Here is a 24,155-nt window from a genome sequence, read left to right as displayed (position 1 = left end):
CAAACACTCACCTGTAATTTGGCAGCCATAAAGCTCAAAGCGGAGCGCAATGCCATTATTCCATGTCTGTGGTCGAATACGAACAAAGCGGGCCAGAACAGGCTGAGGAATACGATTCAAAACCACCTCAGATGGGTCAGTGTTGGCATGGAAAATCTGCAAAAGAGAGAAAACACACAGCGCTGATTATAGTTGCTGCAATGCATCAACACACACACAAAGAGAGATGGATGGATGGATGGATGGATAGATTAATAAGATTAACAGATTAAACTTTTGTGTGCAACTTTTTTGTGCTCTAAACATAAATGAAATGTGAAGGTTTGTGTTCTGGAGAGGAAAGATTTTCAGTGATCATTCTTGACAAAATCATAGACATACATTAAGTTAGGGACCCAAGCCATTTCCAACAACTAGAAAACCCTCAAATGCAAGCCCTTCAATAACTCAATTCATGCATTTAGTTCCTGAATGTTTTTTAACTATCAGGATAAGCAACGTATTCAATATTTTAATAACTCATGCATAAAGATGATTCCTTTGAACTAATGAAATGAGTGAATGATTCATACACTCACTTATAATATTTAGGCACTCAATTCAGTACTAAATGAATCAGTGTTTTTGAATAAATTGGTTGGATGAATGATTCAGTGACTTCATAAGGCTATCAAAAGACAAGCAACTTGAAAGGGTGACAACATTTTTAAGACCAGCCAAGTCTGTTTTATTCATGGATGCATAACTTACTCACAAAGGGCCCCTTGTTTTACATTTAAAAATTAAAAAAAAAAGTATGCATTTAGCAGACGCTTTTATCCAAAGCGACTTATAGTGCATTCAGGCTATCAATTTTTACCTATTTGTTTCGTTGCTAAACAGTAGTTTGAACTAATTGCATGAATGCGTTATTTAAAGATTCACTCGTACGTATAATTACAATCAGTTGAATGAATGAGCAAGTAAATGTGTTCTGGAAAAAGGAATAAATGTGTTCTGATCATGAATGATACAATGTAAATGATTTAATTACTAATTTATATATACACACTTATATAAGACACTTATATCCATACCCACATGATATAAATACACAGGAGATTGGAGCTTATTACTGTTAAAACGGTTGAAAACACATGACCTCGCACACACACATCCGCGTTCTTCCATCCATGTGAAAGGTTGAGCGCTGGATGAGTCTTAGTCAACCGAAAACATTCCTCATCTGAGATTAAGTGTAACAGAGGCCAAGATGGGCTGTAAGGGCCTTGAGAAGTGAACACACACGTAGACACACACAAGTGTCCTGGATTACTTACAAAGCTGTGATTATGACCAACACCAGTGAGGCTGTGAAACGGGTTGATTAATTAAATCAAGTGGCACTAGAAAAACTAGTAGATAAGACGAAGATAAACAAAGAGTCTATTGAGCTCATTTTCATAACCATTCAATTTTCCCTCATTCCCTTTTTCCTCAAGGCCTAAACCTCATTCATCCCCATTGTTCACCTCATCCAGTGGCCACAAGTCATGTCCCATGGAGAGTTACAGGCTCCGGGTGGAACAATCAATACGGAAGAATCCCTTTTCTGTGCTATACGCTCAAGGTTATAAATACTCTGTCAAGTCTGTGTTAGTGTGTATATGCATGTGTGTGCATTCCCAGTAGGGGAATTCGACACACTCACAAAGAACCACACTCATAATGCTTCAGTGATGCAGTAACGGAAGGGTTGAGATGTGGGGGGAGGTTTTCATGAACCCCTTTTTTAAAATGCTGATCTCGAGTGTGTTGTGGCTGGTGAAGCCAGATAGACAGACAGTTGACTAGACGGATGACCCCTTTCCAGACGCTGCATTGAGAAGCAGTCAGCTGTCCAACTCTGTGGAAAAATATTGTGGCAGCTCTGCAGAGTTCATGGATAATGATGGAAGAGAAGACAGAGGTTAAACGAACGAGATGGGGAGGAGGAGCGCAGGGTCTGAGAGATGATAACAGACCAATCAACAAGACTGGAAAATCAAAGGGGGAAAATATCAGAAATACAAGAGGAACTGGAAAAAAAGAGAAACAAACCCAATAGTCAGAGTAAACAGTATATTTAATTTGACAGCAATGAGCCCAAGGCTGAGCAGAATGTAAGTAGAGTCCATTCAGTGGGACTCATTCATTTCTGTGAATTATGAGAGGATTATGAAGCTAATGATTTACTTTAAAACAATTCCCACTCAGAACTTGCTAATTCATTTCAGAAATAATTACAAAGAAACATGAAATGGTTGGTAGAAAAACTAAAAGACTAACTTAAAAATCACAGTGAATTCTTGTGTAGATGTGAGATCATTTCAATTTTCATTTTGTGCAAATAATTAGTGAAACAAATTTCTGAGTAAATTTTTTGTAAAAAAAAATTTTTATACCATTCCACATTTATTTGTAAATCATTCATGAGTTTACGTCAAAAATATTTAAATTATTTGTAACATCTGTGCATCTATGTGACAAATGTTACTGTAAATTGCTTGCAAACTCATAATTGAATGTATGTATATGTATGTATTTATGTATGTATGTATATGAAAATGTATTGTGTATATATATATATATATATATATATATATATATATATATATATATACTGTTCTAACATTAATTAAATGCGTAAAAAAAATTCAGTACAACCATTTATGCAAATTACATGAATGAAAAATAACTTAATTTTATGTACCTGGTTATCTTTCACTCTTGTTGAAGCACTGAAATATTGTATCGGCACAATTTTCCTTGCCAAAAAAAGAAAAAAAAAAAGAAAACCCTGAGCAGTCAGATTAATATTTCAAACCACATATGTATCTTGAAATGGATTCGTAAAAATTCAGTCATTCAATGTCATAAACAAGACAAAAGTCTGCCTGACAACAAGAGAGTTGGCGGCGAGGCAACTTATGGTGGGATGGTCCCACCCATCCTGCTGAAGTAGAGAACACTAGCCAGGGTAACTAAATAATTAAACCTGCCAAGTTGTGTGTCTATGAGTGAAAGATCATGAAATTATAAAGACCCTTTCAGCAGAACAGACATGCAAACTGCTAGGGACAAAGGTCTCGAGGTGTTGATGAAAAGTTGTGAAAGAGCATGTCTAATAAGAAAAATTAAGTTGAGAAGAGAGTAAATGTTTCTTTCACTATAAAATTCTCAACTTCTGATGTCTGGTGCTTAAAACAGGGCTCTCTGAGGCTATGAAACTAGATATCTGAAGAGGATATAACTACTGTTTATTAACATTCATGTAGGCCTATATTAATTCAAATACTCCTTTATATATATATATATATATATATATATATATATATACATACACACACACACACACACACACACACACGCAAATACATATACATACAGTATATATATACATACATATGTGTGTCTGTGTGTGTCAAGTGTTTAATAATAAAAAAACTAAAAATAATTGTATATATATTTCTTATACTCAACTGGTTTTCTTAAATAGATAAACCAGCTATAACAGAAACACCCAGCTGCACCACCAACCTGGAAGAACCAAAATGTAAATTCATGCTAATATGTTCATTAAATTCCATGCTTTCAGCTGTCTTTCCTCAAATCAAATATTTCTTTCTTCTCTTTGTTCACTTGTTTTCCCTCACTCATCTCTAGATGAAGATGTAGACAGTTGAAGCTGGTTCCGGTTGGTGGCTCACCAGCCTTAAGCAACATCTTGAAGAGAAGGAAAGCAGACAATGTGTGTGTGTGTGTGTGTGTGTGTGTGTGAGAGAGAGAGAGAGAGAGAGAGAGAGAGAGAGAGAGAGAGAGAGAGAGTGAATGAACACTGAAGTGTTCACTACTTAACAATACCTGCTCCCGCTCTAGAGAGCTTTCTCTTAGTGGGGGGAAGAAATTACAAAACACCCCCCTTAATCCCAATTTCTTCTCGTCTTTCTCATTTTCCATCTACCTGCAACTTTGCGTCTCTTTGTTCATCCTTTTTACCTCTCCCAGGCATCACTTTTCTGTCACAGGCAGCAAACGCAAAGGCTAAATGGCTTTATATGCTATACTCATCATGTATCAAGTGAGTAACAGATTTATTACTTGCTGTCAACGAAGGATTCATATGAATTTTAATATTAACAGGATATGTTGCAATTTTTCACACTTATTGGACCTTTTTGTCATTAAGTGAGGATATATATGTGTGTGTGCAGTAATGCTGAGTAGTATTAAATTTTCATGATATATATGTGATGAGTTTACTGTATATGTAAAATTAAGCAACACGTTTTATGCTGTGATATTTTTAAGCACTTTAATACTCAAAATAATCGTTCAGTGTCCTGTGACTGGCAAGCATAAATAATGTAAGATGTTCAAATAAAACAGCTCATCCATGTGTGCCCATATGTCACTCCACGGAAGTAACTATATGAGTAGTTCTTATGCTTTAGCCCTTTTAAATAATAAAGGCTTTTCAAATTTGCATCCTACTGAGTGCCTGGACCTGGACTTTTTTCCAAATTCTTTTTCATTAACAGTTTACCCTTCCATGAGCACCAGAGGATACAAGGGATACAGCGCTCCAGTTCCCTTTTGTTTAACTACATGAGTACTTCAGATTTGACGTAATTAATCATTGTTTAATTAATTAAGTGGTTATGCTATGAACAGATGGCCGAAAGGAACTGAAAAAAGTAAAATTGCCAACAATTTTCTTATAATTGGAAAATAAATATTGATTAATAGAAATATTGAATATGTCTGATATCTGATATATTCACAATGATTTTGTAATGAAATTACTATCTATTCATCTTTTCGATTTATCTATTCATCTATATTATTTACAGATATTATTTGTATATATATATCTCGTCATTACTCAGAAATTGATCTTTTCCTACCATGTTCAAAATTAACAATAATAAACAATTCAGCAGTTTAACCTAATTTAGCTAGAATAAAACTGTCAAACCAGTTCAACAATTTACATCCCAAACTATCATAAAAGTGTTTTTTAGACCAGGATTATGTACGGAGCATTAATCCCAGTCACGTCTGCAGGTCAATATTACTTTCATGTGCGACTTATTCCCAAAACAGAAGACTAATCTTTTAATCAAAAGCAGATCCACTAAACAGACGAGCAAAAGGTTAATCCTAGAACTGTTAAAACATCGTGTCCCTTGGCGTAGCATAGAGTTAAAATGCATAAGCATCTTTTTGAGGCTGTGATTAAACTGTGGCCAATGTGGTTATAGTTGAATTAGTTGTCACGAATTGTGAAAGATTAACTTTTAATCGACGGACAACATCAAAACAAATAGAGATTAGCATGTCATTGGACAGGCAGTGTCAATGAAGCAAATGCAGTTGATTGATGCTTTAATTACTACCCACGCTAATACTAGCCAAACAAAAGCTTTTCTGATGGGTTTGCTTAGTTGTGTCCTCATCATAATTTGACTTTGCCTAAATATTCTTCAAAAAACAAAAGATCTATATCCTTCTTAGATGTTTCTTTGATGGAGTTACTGAAGCTTATATGAAGCTTCATGACAGAACTTGGAAAATTCCTGCCTTCCTCAAAACACAATTCATATTAGTCTTGAAATTAGTCTTAAATTATCTAGAAAAGAAAAAAACAGTCTTTTCTGGTCTTCGAATGGGTCAAAACCCTGAATTCCGGTATTGTACAAACACGTATCAGCATATCCCTCGCTGGTCCAGGTGTGACCGGTCACGCAGGTGTGTTTACAGCAAGTAGCTCACAGGCATTAGTAACGGCCACAGAGATAAGGGTACAAAAAGGGCCTCATTGTTCTCCACCTCCAGATAACCATCTCTCAACCTGTTCCCATGTCACTTTTTCTGTTCAGACCAGCAAAATTCACCTAGAACTTGAGTTCCTTCTTCCTCCAGATGCTCAACTCAACATATTTGTGCTAAAATGGATTGCTTATTTATAGCACATTTAAATATAGAAAAGCAATCCAAAGTGCTGAACAATGTAAAATAAAATTGAAAGAGAAAAGGAAACACAAAAAAGAAGCAAACAATACAGACAATAAAATAACAATGAAGTGAAATTAAAATGTTAAGGAGAAAAGACAGTTTTTCAACCTTGATTTAAAAATAGCAATGGAAGGTGCAAGGCGGCAGTCTAGAGGCAATTGGTTCCACAGACGGGAGGCAGTTACTGAAAAGGCACTGTCACCCTTAGTTTTCAAACAGGAACGAGGGACAGATAAAAGAGCCCTGTAAGCAGATCTTAAAAGTGGCAAAGGGATAATGAGATATTTAATATAAGATGCAGCTTGACAGAAAATAGCTTTAAAAACAAACAAAATAATCTTAAACGTAACTCTAAAATGGACCGGAAGCCATTGTGGTGAAGCTGAAATTGGAGTAACATGGTCATATTTCTTTGGCCAAGTCAGCAGCCTTCCAGCTGCATTTTGTATCAACTAGAGGTGAGAAAGCAATGACTGAGGAAGACCTGAGTACAGTGAATTACAGTAATCTACTGTAAATGTGAGGTAATAAAAGCATGAATAACCTTCTCCAAATCCTGAAAAGACAAAAACTGTTCCCAACGACAGAATTAATTTGTTTGGACCAACATAATTCTGAATCTATGATAAAGCCCAGGTTTCTAACCTGTGAGGAAATGGAGGGGAAATGATTGGGGACCAAAAACAATTAAAATACAGCAATGGTTGAATGGAATCACCAGCTTTTAGGGGGAGGTACAACTGTGTATCATCAGCATATAAATGAAAAGAAACATTGTGCTTCCTGATAATATCCCCCAGAGGGCGCACTGTTGAAAAGGAGTGGTCCCAGAATAGAGCCCTGAGGTACTTCACTAATAATTGGGGCAGATAATAATGATGATGATGATGATAGTGAAGTTTAGTGAAAACAAAGGTCTAATGATTAAGCTATTATTAGTATAATACGTAGTTCTTCATTGTCCATAAATACACAAACCTAAACAATGCTCATACTTACTATAGTTATAGCTCATAATTTTATAAACACATGGATACATCACGGATACATACATCATAAAGATTTGCCAGTGCATTGAATTTGTTGTATTAAACAAGGGAACTTCAAGATAGGCTATTTTCTTTGCACAGTAGGCTAAGGTCTTTGCACACTGAGTTCGAAATTCTCATCCAAAATGTTTGCATGTTAAAAAATAAATATGACCTAATGTTGTGTCAAATCACGTTTAACCACTGGCTGCGAAACTTTCATCTGTCATAAAAAAAAAATCTGGTGTTTTGACAATCCAGAGCCACCATACAAGAAAACCAGAATGGTGAACCAGAAATGCAGAATGGCATGTGACAAGTTGATCCACTCACAGCACAAAGCACTGTATGACAAAGTGCGGAATACAAAGAGATGGAATATAAAGACAGATTGTAGCAGATGATTGATTGTATTCACAGATTGGGGCAGATGATTTGTGGAACATCTTGGAAAACAGTTGTTGGAAACTGGTGTTTTTTTTTATTTTTATTTTATTTTTTTATGTGGCTCCAATATCACTAGCAAAACATCAAACTGAGCCAGTGACTTTCCAAAGTAAACTTTGTTCACTATAATCCTGCAGCGAACTCTCCTTCCTCTCTATGCAATCTCAAGATTGGACGTAAACTATTTTTCCTTTTTATTGTTTTATGTTTAAAAAGAGAGAGGGCAACAAAATCATTCTCACTGCAACAGGTTAATGAAAATGTATCGGACTCATTGTGCAAGGTTTCTGTGTGTGATGAATATTTAAGATGACGAATAACAAACAAAGCATATGAAAATTTCTGACTCAGTGTCCAAAGACCTTAAGACTAATGTTAAGCTGTTCTTAAGAAAATTATGAAATGCAATCCAAAGCAATAAAGAAAAACATTGATAAATTTATAAATAAAAATAATATTCAAGAACAATTCTTCCAGACTTCTCGTAATTTATCCAAATTGATTAGGATATGCTAATATATATAATTTATCCTAATATATTATATTTTTTGTATGTATTTATTTATTTATGAATGAATGAATGAATGAATCATTAATTATTTTTGTCAATTCAGTCTCTTGTTACTATAAATTAATTATTTTATTGTAGCTATAGGGCCCTATCTTGCACCCAGCGCAATTGACTTTGTACACCGACGCATGTGTCATTCCTATTTTGCACCCGCGCAAAGCGCGCTTTTCCCTCCACAGAAGCACGTCGCTAAACTAGTGAATGAACTTGCGCTCCCTGGGTGGTTCAGCGCAAAAAAATGAGGCGTGGTGCTATTTTGCTGTTCCATGTAACAATTGCGCCACTGACCAGAAAAAACCTAGTCTAAAGTCAGTGGCGCGTTGCGCGTTGTTCATTCTGCTATTTTAAGGGCGCATGCTTGACCATAATGTATAGCGTGCACAACGCGCATACACTTTGCTCATATAATCTACACAGATGCAACAGTTATTTTTGCAAATCATAAATTGTTACACTAAAAAATTTTTAACACATGAGATGACGGAAATCATTGTGGTGTGACACGAAGATGTGAAAAAAATAGGTATAAATCTATTTTACAAATTATTCAGGCTAATTATTCTCCCATCCCCATACAACACAACTTCTCTGTCTTTCACTGCTCTTACAAGAACATCAGTCTCCTCGGCTGTGAACCGCTCCTGGCGTGCGCCTGGTAAATACGCCATAATAATAGCAATCCATAATGGAACTTGCGCACCTGATTTTAAAGGGAATGTTGGATGACGCTCTGATTGGTTTATTTCACGTTACGCCCAAACCACACCTATGAATAATGAAGCTACTTCAGACCAACCCATTTTAGATTTGCGCCGGGCGCAAGATCCATTTATCCCGCCGGGAAAATAGCAACAGCGCCGAGACCCGCCCACAAAGTTACTTGCGCTTCGCGCTTTGACACTTGCGATTCAGATCGTTAAAATAGGGCCCATAGTGTTATAGTATAGTTGTAGTGGTCTTTTTGACAACTGTAATAACATAGTGAACACAAAATCATTACATGGTTCTTGCCTTATGATTTTTGCCGTGCCGATAGATCATCCAGTCCTCTCCATTAGTGCTAACTTCCAGTTTGAAGGTAGTGATATAGTAGGACTTCTGCGTCTCCTTGGAAATGGCTCCTTGGGTAGCAATCCCGGTCAGAACCTTGAGGAAATGAAGATCCACCTGGAAAAAGAGAGTGAGTGATTAAAGTGGGAAACAGTAAGCTATAACAATGCTGACTGAGCTGACCAAATTTCATCTGACAGCGATCAATGAGCATTTCTGATATGAGCAAAGAACAGATCCTTCGCAGTTTATAAATCTATTTTGGACAGGTGTATAGAAAACAAGTTTACCCTCCTAGTATCTGTGATACTATCCATGACTGAAAAAACAAGGGTACTATTTTAAAATGAAAACTTCCTGACCTCTACACATGCTCATCTGTCAAATATAAGAAGGAAAGGCACCCAGACCCTCATGATATCTGGATTCCATGCGTTTGGTTGAAGGTGAGGGGTGTGGGGAGGGATGCTACGTTCTCAAGAATCAATAGCACTGGAGAAGGTTGCTAACTACGGATTTTTCTAGACAGTCCTCATCCATCATAGAGCAGTTAGCATCACAGCGGCCTTCCGTTCATCAACGGTCTGCACCAACACAACAAAAGCAGCACTCAAGCTAAAGGGCGTATGCTGACGGACAAGATGGAGTGCTCTATTGAGGGTGTAGAAAGTTCTGCAAATGTAGTGGTGTGTAGAAATATACCAAACGCATATGTGTGAGAGAGATTCAAAATCCCAGTGGATTAAAGGGAACAAATCAAGGACAGGGTAAATAGCATATATAATGTGAAGCATATGAAAATGAGATTGTGAGGGACAAATCGCTATAGAGTAAGGTTACATCTTAAAGTCAACAGAAAACATATTTGCAACCCATTTTTCATTTATAATATCACATATTTACAGGTGAAATTATGCTAACATTTTTAAGAAACTAATACTTTTATTCAGCAAGGATGCATTAGATTGAAAAGTGACAGTGATTTTGATACAAAATATTTATAATTAAAATAAATGCTGTTCTTTTGAACTTTCTATTTATCAAAGAAAGCCGTGATGAATAAAAGACTTTCAAATAAAAATGATTATGTTTTTTTTTTGTTTGTTTGTATTTTTCATTTTGAGTTCATGCTGACTTTTAGGTCCTACATAATGTATTTTATTTGGACAGGCATATGTGTAATATTTCGTCAACTGAATGACACTCTGGTATACAATGGTACAAACAATGGTACAACATATTGGGCCTCATTCTTAAAACACAAACAGAACAACTATCTGTGTACAGTAAATCATTTGAAAACCAATTCAGGTCAGTCTAACACTTTATATAAAAATGGTTTCTGAACAATTCATACAGACGTTGTTGCTAATATTTTGTGAATAATACCAATTCCATCACTACACATCCTTTTTTTTCTAATGAAATGTTGAATGTATGTCAAATGTACCAATAAGTTCTAGTGTGTGATTTAGAGCTGTAGTCAAGTCCGGCCTTGTCGAGTCCAAGTCAAGTCCAAGTCCAGGACTAGTCGAGACCGAGTCAAGACCGAGTCCAAAGAGGTTCGAGTCCAAGTCAAGTCCAAGTCCAAAAGTTTCGAGTCCAAGTCAAGACCGAGTCCAAATGAAAGTAAAAAGGGTCCTCTTCAAGACCACATACTTAACTACTGATAATGTTAGTGATGCGAGAGAAAGCATATCTCCTATTCTAAGAAAATCATTTTACATTATTATTTGTAATGATCAAAAAGCATGTGCAAAGTAACAACTCTGTAGGACAGGGGTCTCCAAACTACATCCTGGATGGCCAATGTCCTGAAAAGTTTAGCTCCAACTGGCCTTAAAACACCTGGAAGATTAGTGTGTCTAGTAAGAGCTTGATTAGGTTCAAGTGTGTATAATTAGGGTTAAAGCTAACAGGGGCATTAAACAAGATCCCGGGCCCTATGCATAGGCAGTCCTGATGGGCCCCCATGCCCCCCACCCATGAAAATATCCAGGTAAAAAATATATATACTTCAGATTCATACTTTTCAAGGGCCCTCTCTTCCTTTGGGGCCTTGCTACTGGTTTTACCCCCAGTCCGACCCTGGGAGCTAAACTTGGATAAACAAACAAAGTTTGGAACTGTAAGGTCAAATAATTTTTATGTACTTTATTTTTTGTTGACATTATATCTGTGGTCAAAAATGTATATGACTATGCCTAATTGGCACAGTGCACAGACACACGCAAAGCTCGGGATATGACAAATGCGCGCAGCAAGGCTAGAATGGATACGTTTGGCTCTACTGGACATGCGCACATAAATACAGCGAAATTTTTGTCATACTGTGCTAGGGCTTGCATAGACTAGTCGAGCTCTGTCGGAAACAATCGACTACTCCAGCATGCATTAACCATAATGCATACAGTGTTTGCAAGTAGCCTACGACGTGAATTTTAGAATTACAATATTGTGTGGAGCTGTTACTATATGACCTTATCTATGTTGCATGTAAAAATAAAATATGTAATGTAATAATTAGGGTTGTGCCTGAAGCCGAATACCAATTCGGAATGGCACGAATAATGGCTTAAAAAAACGAATAACGCTCAAGGAATAATTCTGCCTGAATACTCGGCTAAAGCTGACAGAGTCTGGTGTTTGCTAGATAACAGGTGAGCCAGGGCATCAGCGCCAGAAGTGAATGAATGTAAACTTTATGAGTGAAAAGAGCGCAAATCAAACACCGCATTGTTGTCGCCTCTCTGTTTATCTCTCAGAAATCAGAGCGTTGCAAGAGTAATTTTACCTATAATAATACATCATAGCTACACGTTATATTATTTGTATATATTTAAAAGGCAAATATTGAAAGCTTAGGCTACGAGATGATACGAATGAATGGAATAAGCACAGCGCACTCACCAATCAAACAGCCGCGCTGCGTGTCTCAGTCTCTCAAAAACCAAACCAGTTCTCTCTCAAGAGTAGGCTAATAATCAGCTTAGATTCGGATACATTGTCTACTTGTCCTACATGTTTGCATCTTTACCTTTTGCTGGTTTGCGCGGAACACACACATCTGTTTAGTGAAGTTCATTAACATTAAGACTCGCTTAAAGTGTTCTGCGTACTGAAAATGTGTGCATTGAATGGATCCAGTCGTGTTCAAATGATCACTAAACGTTTGTCATGACTCTCTGCTTGCATGATAAATATTATTTTAGAAATTAATAATTATTTCAGTTTAACACAACATACTTGTTCAGTGATAACTACGAAAAAAATATATAAAAAGTCATAACAGTCTTATCAAGTAACTCTACGATGTTGTATCAGAATGCAGATAGGAAAAATTTTGTGATTGTTACAGATACAAATACTGGCTGTTACATGAAAATGTAAATATGTAATGTCATATATAAAGTTTTTAAAATTTACATATGTAATTGTTGCATAAGGCTATACATTAATACGCGTTTATTGATAAAAAAAAAAAGAGGCTATCTAGGTGTAGACGTAAATAAAACACAATCTAACAGGTAGAAAATTAAATTAGAAACATCTAAACTTTTCAGGTCGCAGTAAGTGCACCACTGGTCAAGCACATCCTTTCCCGGAATAATACTGAAAGCTAAGGCAAGATGGAGAAACAGATGATCATAGTTGTACAAGGATAGCCATTTTTTAAATGAATCTATTATCAGAGCTACTGCAAGTGATTTTTAGTGCTGGAAATCCATTTATTCTTTGCTGAAACTTCTGCGTCATCACGGAGAGCGGGTCACGGTTGCCCAGCAACAGCAGATGCCACTGGAGCGCAAGCGCAGGCTACAGAGTGCTTTGGAAATAAGGAGAGCGCGCTCCTAGCGTTTTCCACACGTTTTCAGTCGCGACATCATGCAAATGTGGTTTTGTTTTGAAGGAGAAATTTTTTATTTTATTTTTTTGCTGGACTCGGTCGAGACCAACTAGAAGACTTGGCAAGTCCAATGGCCAAGTCCGAGACAAGTCCGAGTGCAAATTCAACGAGTCCGAGACAAGTCCGAGACGACAGAAAAATGTCTCGAGTCCGGACTCGAGTCCAAGACCGGACTCGAGTACTACAGCCCTAGTGTGATTAGCTCACCTGTATGTATTCCTTGTTGCTGTCCTCGCTGGGCGTCCAGGCATTGTCCTCGTTGTTCAGACGAGCCTGACGGGGCTGCCAGCGACCATCATAAAATGAGGTGGAGGCCGAAATCTGATCATCAGATATCTTCCCAGACTCCATTCCAAATGCATTGCTGCAGTGAAATGCTGAGTGAGAGAGAACAAAATTCAATAATTCAATAATTCAAAGTAATTCAATAATTCAAATATTTTTTTTATTTTTTAAATATATTTATTTGATATCTTTTTCAAATGATTTAATATACATTTTTAAAGAAATAAATACAATTATTTATATTTATATATTTAACTTACAAACAAACCACAACGTTTGATGAATGTAGTTAAAGTTGGGCTCAAACAAACAAAACAGTGATTTGTGTTTACTTTAAGGTGCTGGGTTACACAAAGAATATGATCAGAAAATGATATACTTACAGTCACTAATTTCCTTGTGAGTCATGTTAAAGCGGGCAGAGAAACCATCTTTGGCCACAGCCATGTCAGTGTGGAAGGAAAGCGACAGAAGACCTGTGGAAGACTGGATCTCTGGAGGGATCTTCGTCCCACAGTATCGTCCGATTAGGGGTCCCACTGAACACAAGAGAGGGGGAACAAACTGATTTGAGATCATAGAGAGAGAATAGAAGCATATCTTAGAGTGAAGTGGATCTGCTGAGGCATCTCGTGCCTTAAATTTCCTCAGCTCCGTGGATTATGAGCTTTCCTCATAGTATTCCTCTGATTTCTCTCCTACTTATCCCTGATTTACTGTCCCTCTCCCTTGCTCCTGTGATCCCTGGATGTCAGCAAGACCAGAGCTGAGTTTGATCCCAGACTGATTGTGAGTGTGGTGTGAAGTGATGAAATGTGGGTTACTGTGTGAGTAGTTGAGATGTTTACAATACTATGAACACCATCTTCTACACACTATTTGTGCGATTTGATAAAAGATATGATAGGAAAAATGTAAACATTCAAAAGTCTTAGGTCGCTAAGATCTAAAAAATGTTTTTGAAAGAAGTCTCTCACCAAGAATGCATTTCATATATTGAAAAATACAGTAAAATCAGTCAAATAAATTGTGAAATATTACTACAGTTTAAAATACCTGTTTTCTAATTGATTATATTTTAAAAAGTTATTTATTCCTGTGATGCAAAGCTGAATTTTCTGCATCATCACTCTAGTTTTCAATGTCACATGATCCTTCAGAAATCATTCTAGTATGCAGATTCACTGCTCAAGAAGCACTCCTTTTTATCAATGTTGAAAACAGCTGGGCTGCTTCATATGTTGGAAACCATTGACACATTTTTTAGGATACATTTATAATTCTTTTGTATTATAAATGTCTTTACAGTCACTTTTGATAATGTGTTCATTCTGAAAGACATATATATATATATATATATATATATATATATAGGTCCATACAGTATATATGAATAAAATACCAACACTAACCTTGTGGAAGGCCATCCCAAACTTCCAGCCAGTCATACTTGCATTCTCCTTCCCCCAACAGCAAAGGGTCATTTTCCAGGTCAAAGGTCTGGAAGGTGAGTGTGACCTCCGTCTGAGGAGGAGGGATGATGATGAAGGAGCACTCCAAATTATGAGGGTACTTGTCAGGGAAACCAGGAGACTCGATCACTCCGATTGGAGCGCTGAAATTACGGAAACAGTGCTCGGCTCCTGCAGAACAAACAGAAACACAAAAGAGAAATGTGGATTAAGATAACATGACAGACTGCAATTAATTATCGGCGCTTACATCATAGCGACAAGACAGACCCATTTTCTTTCATATTTAATTAAATAATTTCATTATTTATAATAAAAAAGGAAAAAAAAGAATATATGGGAAACTAGTGATTATATTTTTCAATATATGTATGTAACACGAATTGCTATATATTGATACATATGAACATATGATGAGGCAACATGGTGGGTGGAAAATGATATTTGACGTATAACTTTATGCTCGAGTGCTCAGATCACAAAATATATCTGTCTCATATCATTCAAAGTAGCAATTCCTCAGTATTGTTCTATAAATTGTAATGTATTATACACTATATACTATTTTGCATATTTTCCAAAGACATTAAACAGTTTAATATATAAGCAAATATGTTTTCTTTGTGTAAGGGACCTTCAGCTTAGAATTAGTGAATAAATTCAGTTTGATAAATGAACATATTTGTTGTAAACGTGTGTGTTTTTGTCAAAGAGACACATTTCTCTAAGTAAGCAATTCCTCATCCACTCGTAAACCTTCCGGGGTGTTCTGGGGAACGTGGATTCTCTTGTTCAGCGGTGTGATATGGTGCTGTATTCTGTGCATGTGTTTACCAGACACACTCGAGCGAGAGAATGTCATAAAATGAAAGCCTGTTTACTGATTCCTGGCCACGGAGAGCTCTCACACGCCCCTTTCCCTCTCTAATTCACATTTCAAACTGCTGTTCACCTTCTCCATGCCCCTGCTCGAGATGCCAACGTGCCTGGCACACCGTCTGAATGCAGAGCGGAAGAAATGCAGCGAAAACAAGTGTAAATATGAGGCGGAGGGGAGCGAAAGAGACAGAGAGATTAAACAAAACAAACAAGACTAAGTGGATGGCAAAAGATGGATGCAGTTTGTAAAGTATACAGATTATGCACAGTGCTCACTTTGAGCAAATGTGCCGCCCATCATGCCTTGCTCTCAAATGTGGTAGAGACAAACCTATACAAAGTAGCTAACAGCATAAATGGGTAAAAGATCAAGGAGGGACCAGAGCCATATTTAGGGACTAAAACACCCTACACACGTTGCTTTAATTTATGGGGTAAATAAAATATAAATATAATATATAAATATATAAAAATTATTATTTGTTCTACTTCTCCAGATACAAGCAGACCCTATTCCAGAATCAAATCACTAAGGGTAATATAGTTTTAATGGTGGCCTACATCTATTTAAATTTTTTTTTTTTTGCCCTGTCCATTGATAGTGCCATCCACATTTAAATGCCGCAATCACTGGTCCTCTTAGCATCATGAAAGACAAAACGTATTCAAATTCTGAATGGATTTGCCAAGAAAGCCTGCAAAGAGCACTCCTTTATTAATAAGTAAAAACCTGTCACTCATTTCAGCTTATCGCGATCTGACAAAGTTCTGTTATAACAGAAAATTTTGATGATTGGCTGCATTGAATAGAGCTACAAAAACACGCTGAAAAATGAGACAGGATAGACACTGGAGCGTTTGGAAAATATGTTTCGCCACTTTCCTATTTCTACAGCTTCAACTGATGTTCTCTTGCTTTTTTTTTTTTTTTTTTTGCTTTCTCTCTAGTACTCCTGTAGATCCGGCCATGAAACAGTTAATTGTTTAAATGTTGTTAAAAGTTTTTAGGCATTAAACATTATCATAATTATGAAAAATATTAAAGCCAAAGGTTTTTATAAAGCAATAGAGGGTGTTCATTCTCAAGCTAAAATTTAATTTAGCATTTAAATACATAAAAAAACAAACTTTATAACATTTTTAATAAAATACGAATTTTGAATAATGATAATAAGTGTGTGTCTGCTTATTCTATTCATCAGTGTTTGAACCATTAAAGGAAAAAAAACTGCATTTTCCGTGTTTCATTTCTGGGTTTAAAAATGTAAAAAATTAATGGATGCAAAGGTACATGAAGCATCCTCTCTAGCATGTCAGTTCATGGTGTACAGAGAGAAGAAAGTCCTGCAGATTTGGAATTACATGAGGATGACATCATTTTTGAGCTCCAGTCTAACTCAGTCACTACAATCAGATAAAACCATGTCAGAATTACTTGTGGTCTCTGTGGTTTCTCACACCAGTGACACCATTTAACCAACACTGTTTCCTGTGTGGAGGGCAGCAAATTGCCCAGGATTCTATAGAAAGAAGAGACAGGCCTTATAGGAACTTGTGGTGGCTGTCAAGAGGTCAGTGTCTCGATGTGCCTAATGATTAGCAACGGACCTGTGCAGCTCCAGGCCAAATGAACAGCAGGTTCCAGTATGTGTGCAACACTCAACACACTTGTGGGTGACGGCTGGTACCGCGGTTAATGCATGTGTTGGATACACAGGCTCACTTGAGCACAGACAAAAACCCAAGGAAGCCACACAAGGAGAAGGAAAGAAAGCAAAAATGAGATGAAGCGCAGTGTGGTGCGCACACACACACAAGCCTTCCTGCTTTTCAAACACTACCTTCACTCTCCCACACACAGTGATGTAAATAGCACAGCTTCTGCTTGTGTGGAGGACGGTAACACCACAGCTCTGTATTACACAAAGAAAGCACTTAAATTGAGAAATTTGCTGAAAATACAACGCAAAATGATGAAAAGAAGAGCATAGGGGAGAATGGGCTGAGGTAAAGCCATGTTTTGTCCTTCAGGCCACAAGGTTAAACAAAATAGGACATTGGTTTTTTAATGACTGACATCAAGTTCAGGGTGAATCATGGCCAATGCTGATACAAAATGAAATGAGACTAATAAATTTTCTTTAAATACAAACACCTTACTAATAATATATATATATAAGAATAGGAAAAATATTGTAGTTAATTTCTAATCTTAATGCAAAACATTTTGATTAGACTCATCTGTCTAAATGTACCTGTGATTATGATGTAGTAAATGTTCTTTGACTTATATGAAAACTTTATACACTTTTTTTTCATATTATCAATATATATATATTGAAATAAATATGTATATTTTAAATATATTCAAATACTTTTTTTTTATTATATCTGTATATATACTACATATAAACAACTAACTAAAAATAAGTAAGTAAAACAAAGTCTAGCTGCCAAGGCAAAATTTATCATTTCATTTAGATTAAATTTATATACTAAAATAATTAAAACTGAAATAAGAATTAATAAGGCCAAATTAAGCTTATAGTTCAAAATATTGATTTTAAAAGCTATAATAGTATCTCTGGCTCAATTTATCCTACTTTCCCCTACACTTACAAGCATGTGTGATAGTATTGCAAAGCTTTTTAAACAGTTTAATCAGATAATATGATCATGCACTTTGGAGCAGTGTTTAAATAGCATGATGAACCTTCTTATTTAACCAATTAATTTTCGTTATGAAAGAAGAAACAGACAAAAAAGACACAAATATTGAGGACTGGATTCTGTAAAGAGAACAGGCATAACCCACTCCACCATTGTGTTTGGTAGAGGATTGTGTTAGTGTCTGTTCTAAATAAAGATCTTCACATAGTGGTTTTTAGTTTCCTCTAGCAGTGGGTCGTCCCGTCAAAGTCCGCTTCTATTACACTTCCACTTGGCCGGCTGCCCCGCACACTGAACCCTGCCATGCATACCGCCACTGCATGAGTATAGTGTGTGTGTGTGTGTGTGTGTGTGTGTAAAACGCAGTGACGGGGAGCATGCATGCATGAGTGCCCACCCTTACTTCTTATTAGTTCATGCTTATGATCAAACCAAAAGCAGTCTCTTCCTCCACCTCGGGACATGCCTCCCGCTGCGGTACAGTGTCTGTGGCCTGCCTGTCACTACAGTTGACCGTACGGTAATGGAGGAGGCGTGGCAACTAAAGGGTTAGTTGCTGGGTAGAAACTCAGGTGGCGTGAGTGCTCATGCTCAAATGTGCGAGGGATTTCTCCCTTCTGCTGCCTCCTTCTTTTAACTCCCTCTATCTGACTTCTCATGGGACAACAAAGTCTGTTTTCACTCACTGCATTATTCACTCACTTCCCCCAGTCAGTTGAGATCAACTTGCCGTCAACAAAACTCTGATGACACTGCTTTCTGTCTTTCATCCACGCCCAGGACTTAAATTCACAATAAAAATAAAACTCATCTAACTTGAAAATTGAACAAATAAATAGAAAAAATGTCAATTATTCTATTTGGAGTGAATGGCTGTGATTTTAAAACAAATAACAATTGAAAAAATATTCCCGGAAGATTAGTTATGGTTTATTATGGTCTGCTGTAGAGTTTTGTAGGATTGAACGATTTTATTAACAGATTATCTGTATTTAGAATTTAAAAAACGCTGCTCAGGGACTCTTATTAAGCTAGTTTAAGACTCAAATCTGCTTTTGGGATCTACGTTTGAGATGGAAGTAATATTGAGAACAGCACTTGCTTCAGTAGAGAACGTCAAACATAGTTGAAGATGATGTTTTACAACTGCCACCAGTTCAGTATAAGGATCTGACACAATATCTGACTACCAATCAAAAGTTTAGGGTCAGGGATTAGAGTCTCTAAAATTATGAAAAAGACAACACATACATATTTTTTTTTATAAAAATGTGAATAAAAAGTACAAATTGTGACATAATTCAGACATAAAACATCAAAATTAGAATTAAGACATAATTGTGAGATCAAAGTTTAAATTGTGAGACACTAAATCATAATCGGATAAGGAGTCAAAATTGGGATAAAAGGCCATAATGAAATAAAACGTTGAAAATATAAGCTACTAAGCCATAATTATCAGATAAAGTTTTAAATACATAAAAAGTCTAAATTATGAGATAAAGAAAAAACATATTTATGACCTAAAAAGCATAATGAGATAAAAATTAAAAAAATTATTAGATACTAAGTCATAAATGTGAGATACAATTTTCAAATTATGACATACTAAAAGATATATTTTCAGATAAAAAGTCAAAATTGGCATATTTCTTCAAGGTATATAGATGTGTGCAATATTTAAGCAAATTCGTTGCATTATTGAGATTTCAAAAACAACATCCATCCATTTGCTATCTATTTAATCTCAATGCTAGCTAGAAGAAAGCTATTTCTTTCCTTTGGGTTTCGCCACTTTAAGAAGAGGTAGTTAGAGCTGAAGACTTTAAATTGGATGTTTTATAGGAGAAGAGGAAGTGAGACTGCGAGACAGACGGCATCTGACCAGATTCAAAGCAACTGTTAAAGTGGCAGTAAATTCCACTGGATGACCAGGATGGCCTCTAGACCACTTCTCCACCTCAGGTGGGGGGCAGCACTGATGTTACCCAAAGTAAAAGGGAACTATGGACCTAATCGGTTCTTCTAGCACTTTCTTTAGAGTGTGCACTTGGAAGACGGCAGCAGTGGTGAGCCTGAAGGCTGCTCAGCAGGAAGTCTTCCGCAGTAACCCTGGCAACAGCATCACAGTCATGTGACTGGGGCAGGAGGGGTTGTTATGTTGCATATGCCACTGAGGGTAACAGTCTGGAAACACTAAACTGGGGCAGAGAAACGGGGCAGCAAAAGGGAAGGGGAGCAGAAGAACAGGGGGTTTAGGGGATTGATGGGTTTTGACAGACCCATTAGGTCATACACGTCCATTCAAGGGTGAAAGGTTAAAACAACAAACTTTCAAACTTGAGCTGTATACATAAAGGGGAAATTCGCTGTAAAATTTTAATTCTGTCCTCATTTACTCACCCATGTTTTCAATGCCTGTGTCAATTTTAGTACTTACAATTACTGAGTACTTAGTAATTAAAGTTAAGTTTATTTATTTAGTGCATTTTTTTATTTTTTCAGCAAAAAAAAATATATATTTTATTTTAGCTTTAATTAGCTTTAATAATTAATTATTATTATTATTATAGCAGCTTTAGTTAGCAATACATTTTTATTGTCAATACAATGAACGTTTTTTTTTGTTAATGTTTATTTTATTATATTTTATTTTTGTTTATTATTATCATCATTATTATTATCATTATTATCTGTATTTTTTTTTTATAATAACAACGTTGTTTTGTCAATGGGTTCAGATTCAGAGTTATTTTGGACCTCACTGACTTCCATTATATTGACAAAACCAGGTGACAAATTCTACGTAATATATCTTTTGTGTTTGTATTTAGAAAGCCATACAGGTTTGCAGCACAATGAGGGTGAGTGAGTGATGCAAAAATATTTATTTTTGGATCAACTATCCCTTTAATTGCTTCTACACATGCTGAATTCAGAAAATGCTGCGAATCAAATCATATCAATGTGTCCGGAGAACCACAAAGGCTTATTCTCAGTCCATTTATATTCCAACCTGATTCTCAGCTCCTTCCATAACGTGGTTTACTCGTTCCTATCTCGCAAAAACTCCTTTGAAGTGTGTGACCACTAATCGTTACAGTTGAGAAAACTACAGTCGTACTAGAGCATTAACAAATTACACCAATGCGCAGAGCATGAGCTGATTTTTTTGAATGACAGGTGCTGAGATTTTGCAGATGTCTGTGGAGATTCTATCCATGACCAAGCAAAGCATGAGCTAATCTACTCGGAACTGCATTTTGTAAACTTTCTGAATGTGCCTTATCACCACTGTTACATTTTAAAGGTTTCAAACATGTTGTTGCTCTAAGCCAAACAAACAGAAAAAATTCCACAAAAAAAAAAAAAAAGATTAAGAGGCCTTAAGAGATCATCTACATAACAGATTCGATGTTACCCGAGGGTCAGCCAGAGACCAGTGTGGGATTTCTGCATGAATATAAATTAGGTTTGATGTTCTCGCTCCCAGTGCTGGCTAAGAGAACATACATCGGAGGAAAGTGTTCACCAAAGATCATTATCTCTGCGACGCATCTCTATATAAACAGACATAAATGCTTAGACTCACCCACGCTAACACTTTCCCACAATTCAAGTGGTTGGAGCAGTTTTTCTAAACAACAGGTCCCTCAAAAATAGTAGCTGTTTTTTTTTTCTTCTTATACCTCCTTTTTGGCAGTCTTTATAACTTTCAAAACCAGTAAAGACAGACTTTCTGAACTACTCTGCCTCAATAAACAACCATTATTCTGTGGCACAGGAAAACGCAACAGTTCGTCATTTGTCTTTATCGTGGAAAGAAGTGTTTGGAAAACATGAGGATCTTACGCACTAATGCTGTCTTCATGTCCTCCTCCTGGGATGTTCCTAATGAGTTTGAAAATCATAATTATGACATTATGTGTGCTCAAGTGATTTTGGTCAGAATAAAATGGACATATTTCCTAGTTCTTCTCCTTTCACTCCCCTGACACATGGGAGCTTTTTAGCACTAGACCAACTAAATATCAATGGATGTGCATTAGGTTTGTATTTAATGCTTTATCTGTATATTTTATCATTGTTGTGATGCAACAGAGATTTATGGGAACATACAATTATTATATATTTATACATAAATGTAAATTACTTTATGTACATTTGTTTTATATTTTAAAAATGTATGATGTTCTTGGGCTGTCTCTGGTTAGTGTAAAATTAGATTGTGGGCTTGTTATGTGAGTAATGCTACTAGAGTTAGCAACGATATCTGTGGTAACAGTACCTGAGGGCAATGGTGATGATTTCAGCTATTACTGAGGTGAGGTGAAGGCTTAGAGACAGAATAACTCTGCTGTTTTCCCCATCAGCCATAATGAAGCCAGGGTGCTTATGTTACCAGTCTAATCATCACTGTAGCAAAACAACATCAACATCATAATCGCTGCACTCCCACGAGTGTACGGCCAGTGCAACGTTCTTGAAGTTCTTAAATATACATCCATATATAAGCTAATTCAATAATAATAATAATAATAATAACAATAATAGAAATGTGATCTATTTAACTTAAACCTCTAAATAATAATAATATAATTAAATTAAAAATACCTAGCAACTAGTCAGAACACCTTTAAATCCACATAAAAATTCTCTGGCAACCACCCAGAACAACTTTTCATGAACAAACAGGCCTAATATTTTCAAAAACAGAGTTTTCTGATGTCTTGCAAGCATGAACTGTACTAGTACAGTGAAATCCCTACAGATGGCTCTAAATGGCTTCAAAGTCCATGCACAAATTGCCAAAGCACTCCAAACTCTAATTCCCCAAAGACGAGAGATCAGAGTCCAATTAAGAGGTCATTCCCGGCATGCTCGTGGAGGGATGAAAAGAGTTCCCCGCCTTTCCTCTAAACTCAGTTTATTTTATTTTTTTCTCTCCCTTGATGTTTAATTGGTCTGGGAGTGCTTCGGAAACTTTGAGGGAACATTTAAGAATCAGCGTGTCTGACGGCCTGGCAGCAGGACGGAGGAGCCGTGGCCTTCTGGAACCACGGGTTAAAGGTCGCAGGAGGTCATTCCACTAACGAGATTAACAGTGTAACAAGAGCGCCTTCAAAATCAACCTGAGCCACTCGTGACCCTCAAAAACCAGCCTGCTCCAATCAACCATCAATCAAAACAGAGACTGAGTGAGAGTTCACACATAAACACCCCGACCACTGAGTGACAAGAGAAAACAGCTGAAGAAAATGGGATACTTGTGTCCACATCTGGAGAAACAATGACCAAAAAAAACAAAAACAAAAAACAGCTTATGTGAAGTGTTTCTTAAGAAATATTGCCATGCTGAATAAATAAACAGATTTTTTTTTTTTTTTGGGGGGGGGGGGGATGCAGAATCCTAATATTGGCATACATCTTTTCAGCAGGACCCTTAAAAAGGACATAAAAAAATGAGCTGTAAATCTGACATCAAACTTCAGAAATGATGTGAATGATAAAATGCTAAAATGCTATTACAATATAGAATAATGGTTCCTATTTTAATATCCTTTAAAATATAATTTATTTTTGTATAGCAAAGCTGAATTTTCATCAGCCATTACTCCAGTCTGAAGTGTCACATGATTCTTAAGAAATCATTCTAATATGCTGATTTATTATTAGAATTATCAATGTTGGCAATATTTGTGCTGCCAAATATTTTTTTGGAAACTGCAATATATTTTTTTAAGGATTCTTTGATGAATAAAAAGTTAAAAAGAACAGCAATTATTCAAAATATAAATCTATTCTAACAA

The 24,155-nt window shown here is 36.3% G+C and overlaps 1 protein-coding gene across 1 annotated transcript in view; it reads right to left on the bottom strand.

The window, feature by feature from the left end:
* The window catches only part of LOC127990870 (neuropilin-2-like), an 80,356-nt gene that overhangs the window by 26,028 nt on the left and 30,173 nt on the right, over positions 1-24,155 (bottom strand). Inside the window, exons 4-8 of the mRNA XM_052591532.1 lie at positions 14,737-14,967; positions 13,708-13,863; positions 13,247-13,416; positions 9,094-9,249; positions 12-156 (exon numbers count right to left, since the gene is read on the bottom strand). Of these exons, the coding sequence (XP_052447492.1) occupies positions 12-156; positions 9,094-9,249; positions 13,247-13,416; positions 13,708-13,863; positions 14,737-14,967 (858 nt within the window). The remainder of the gene's footprint in view (positions 1-11; positions 157-9,093; positions 9,250-13,246; positions 13,417-13,707; positions 13,864-14,736; positions 14,968-24,155) is intronic.

This window comes from Carassius gibelio, chromosome A1 (assembly GCF_023724105.1).
Source record: "Carassius gibelio isolate Cgi1373 ecotype wild population from Czech Republic chromosome A1, carGib1.2-hapl.c, whole genome shotgun sequence".
Taxonomy (NCBI): Eukaryota; Metazoa; Chordata; class Actinopteri; order Cypriniformes; family Cyprinidae; genus Carassius; species Carassius gibelio.
Note: the sequence above shows the minus strand (reverse complement) of the source record. Positions and strands in the feature narration are given on the sequence as shown.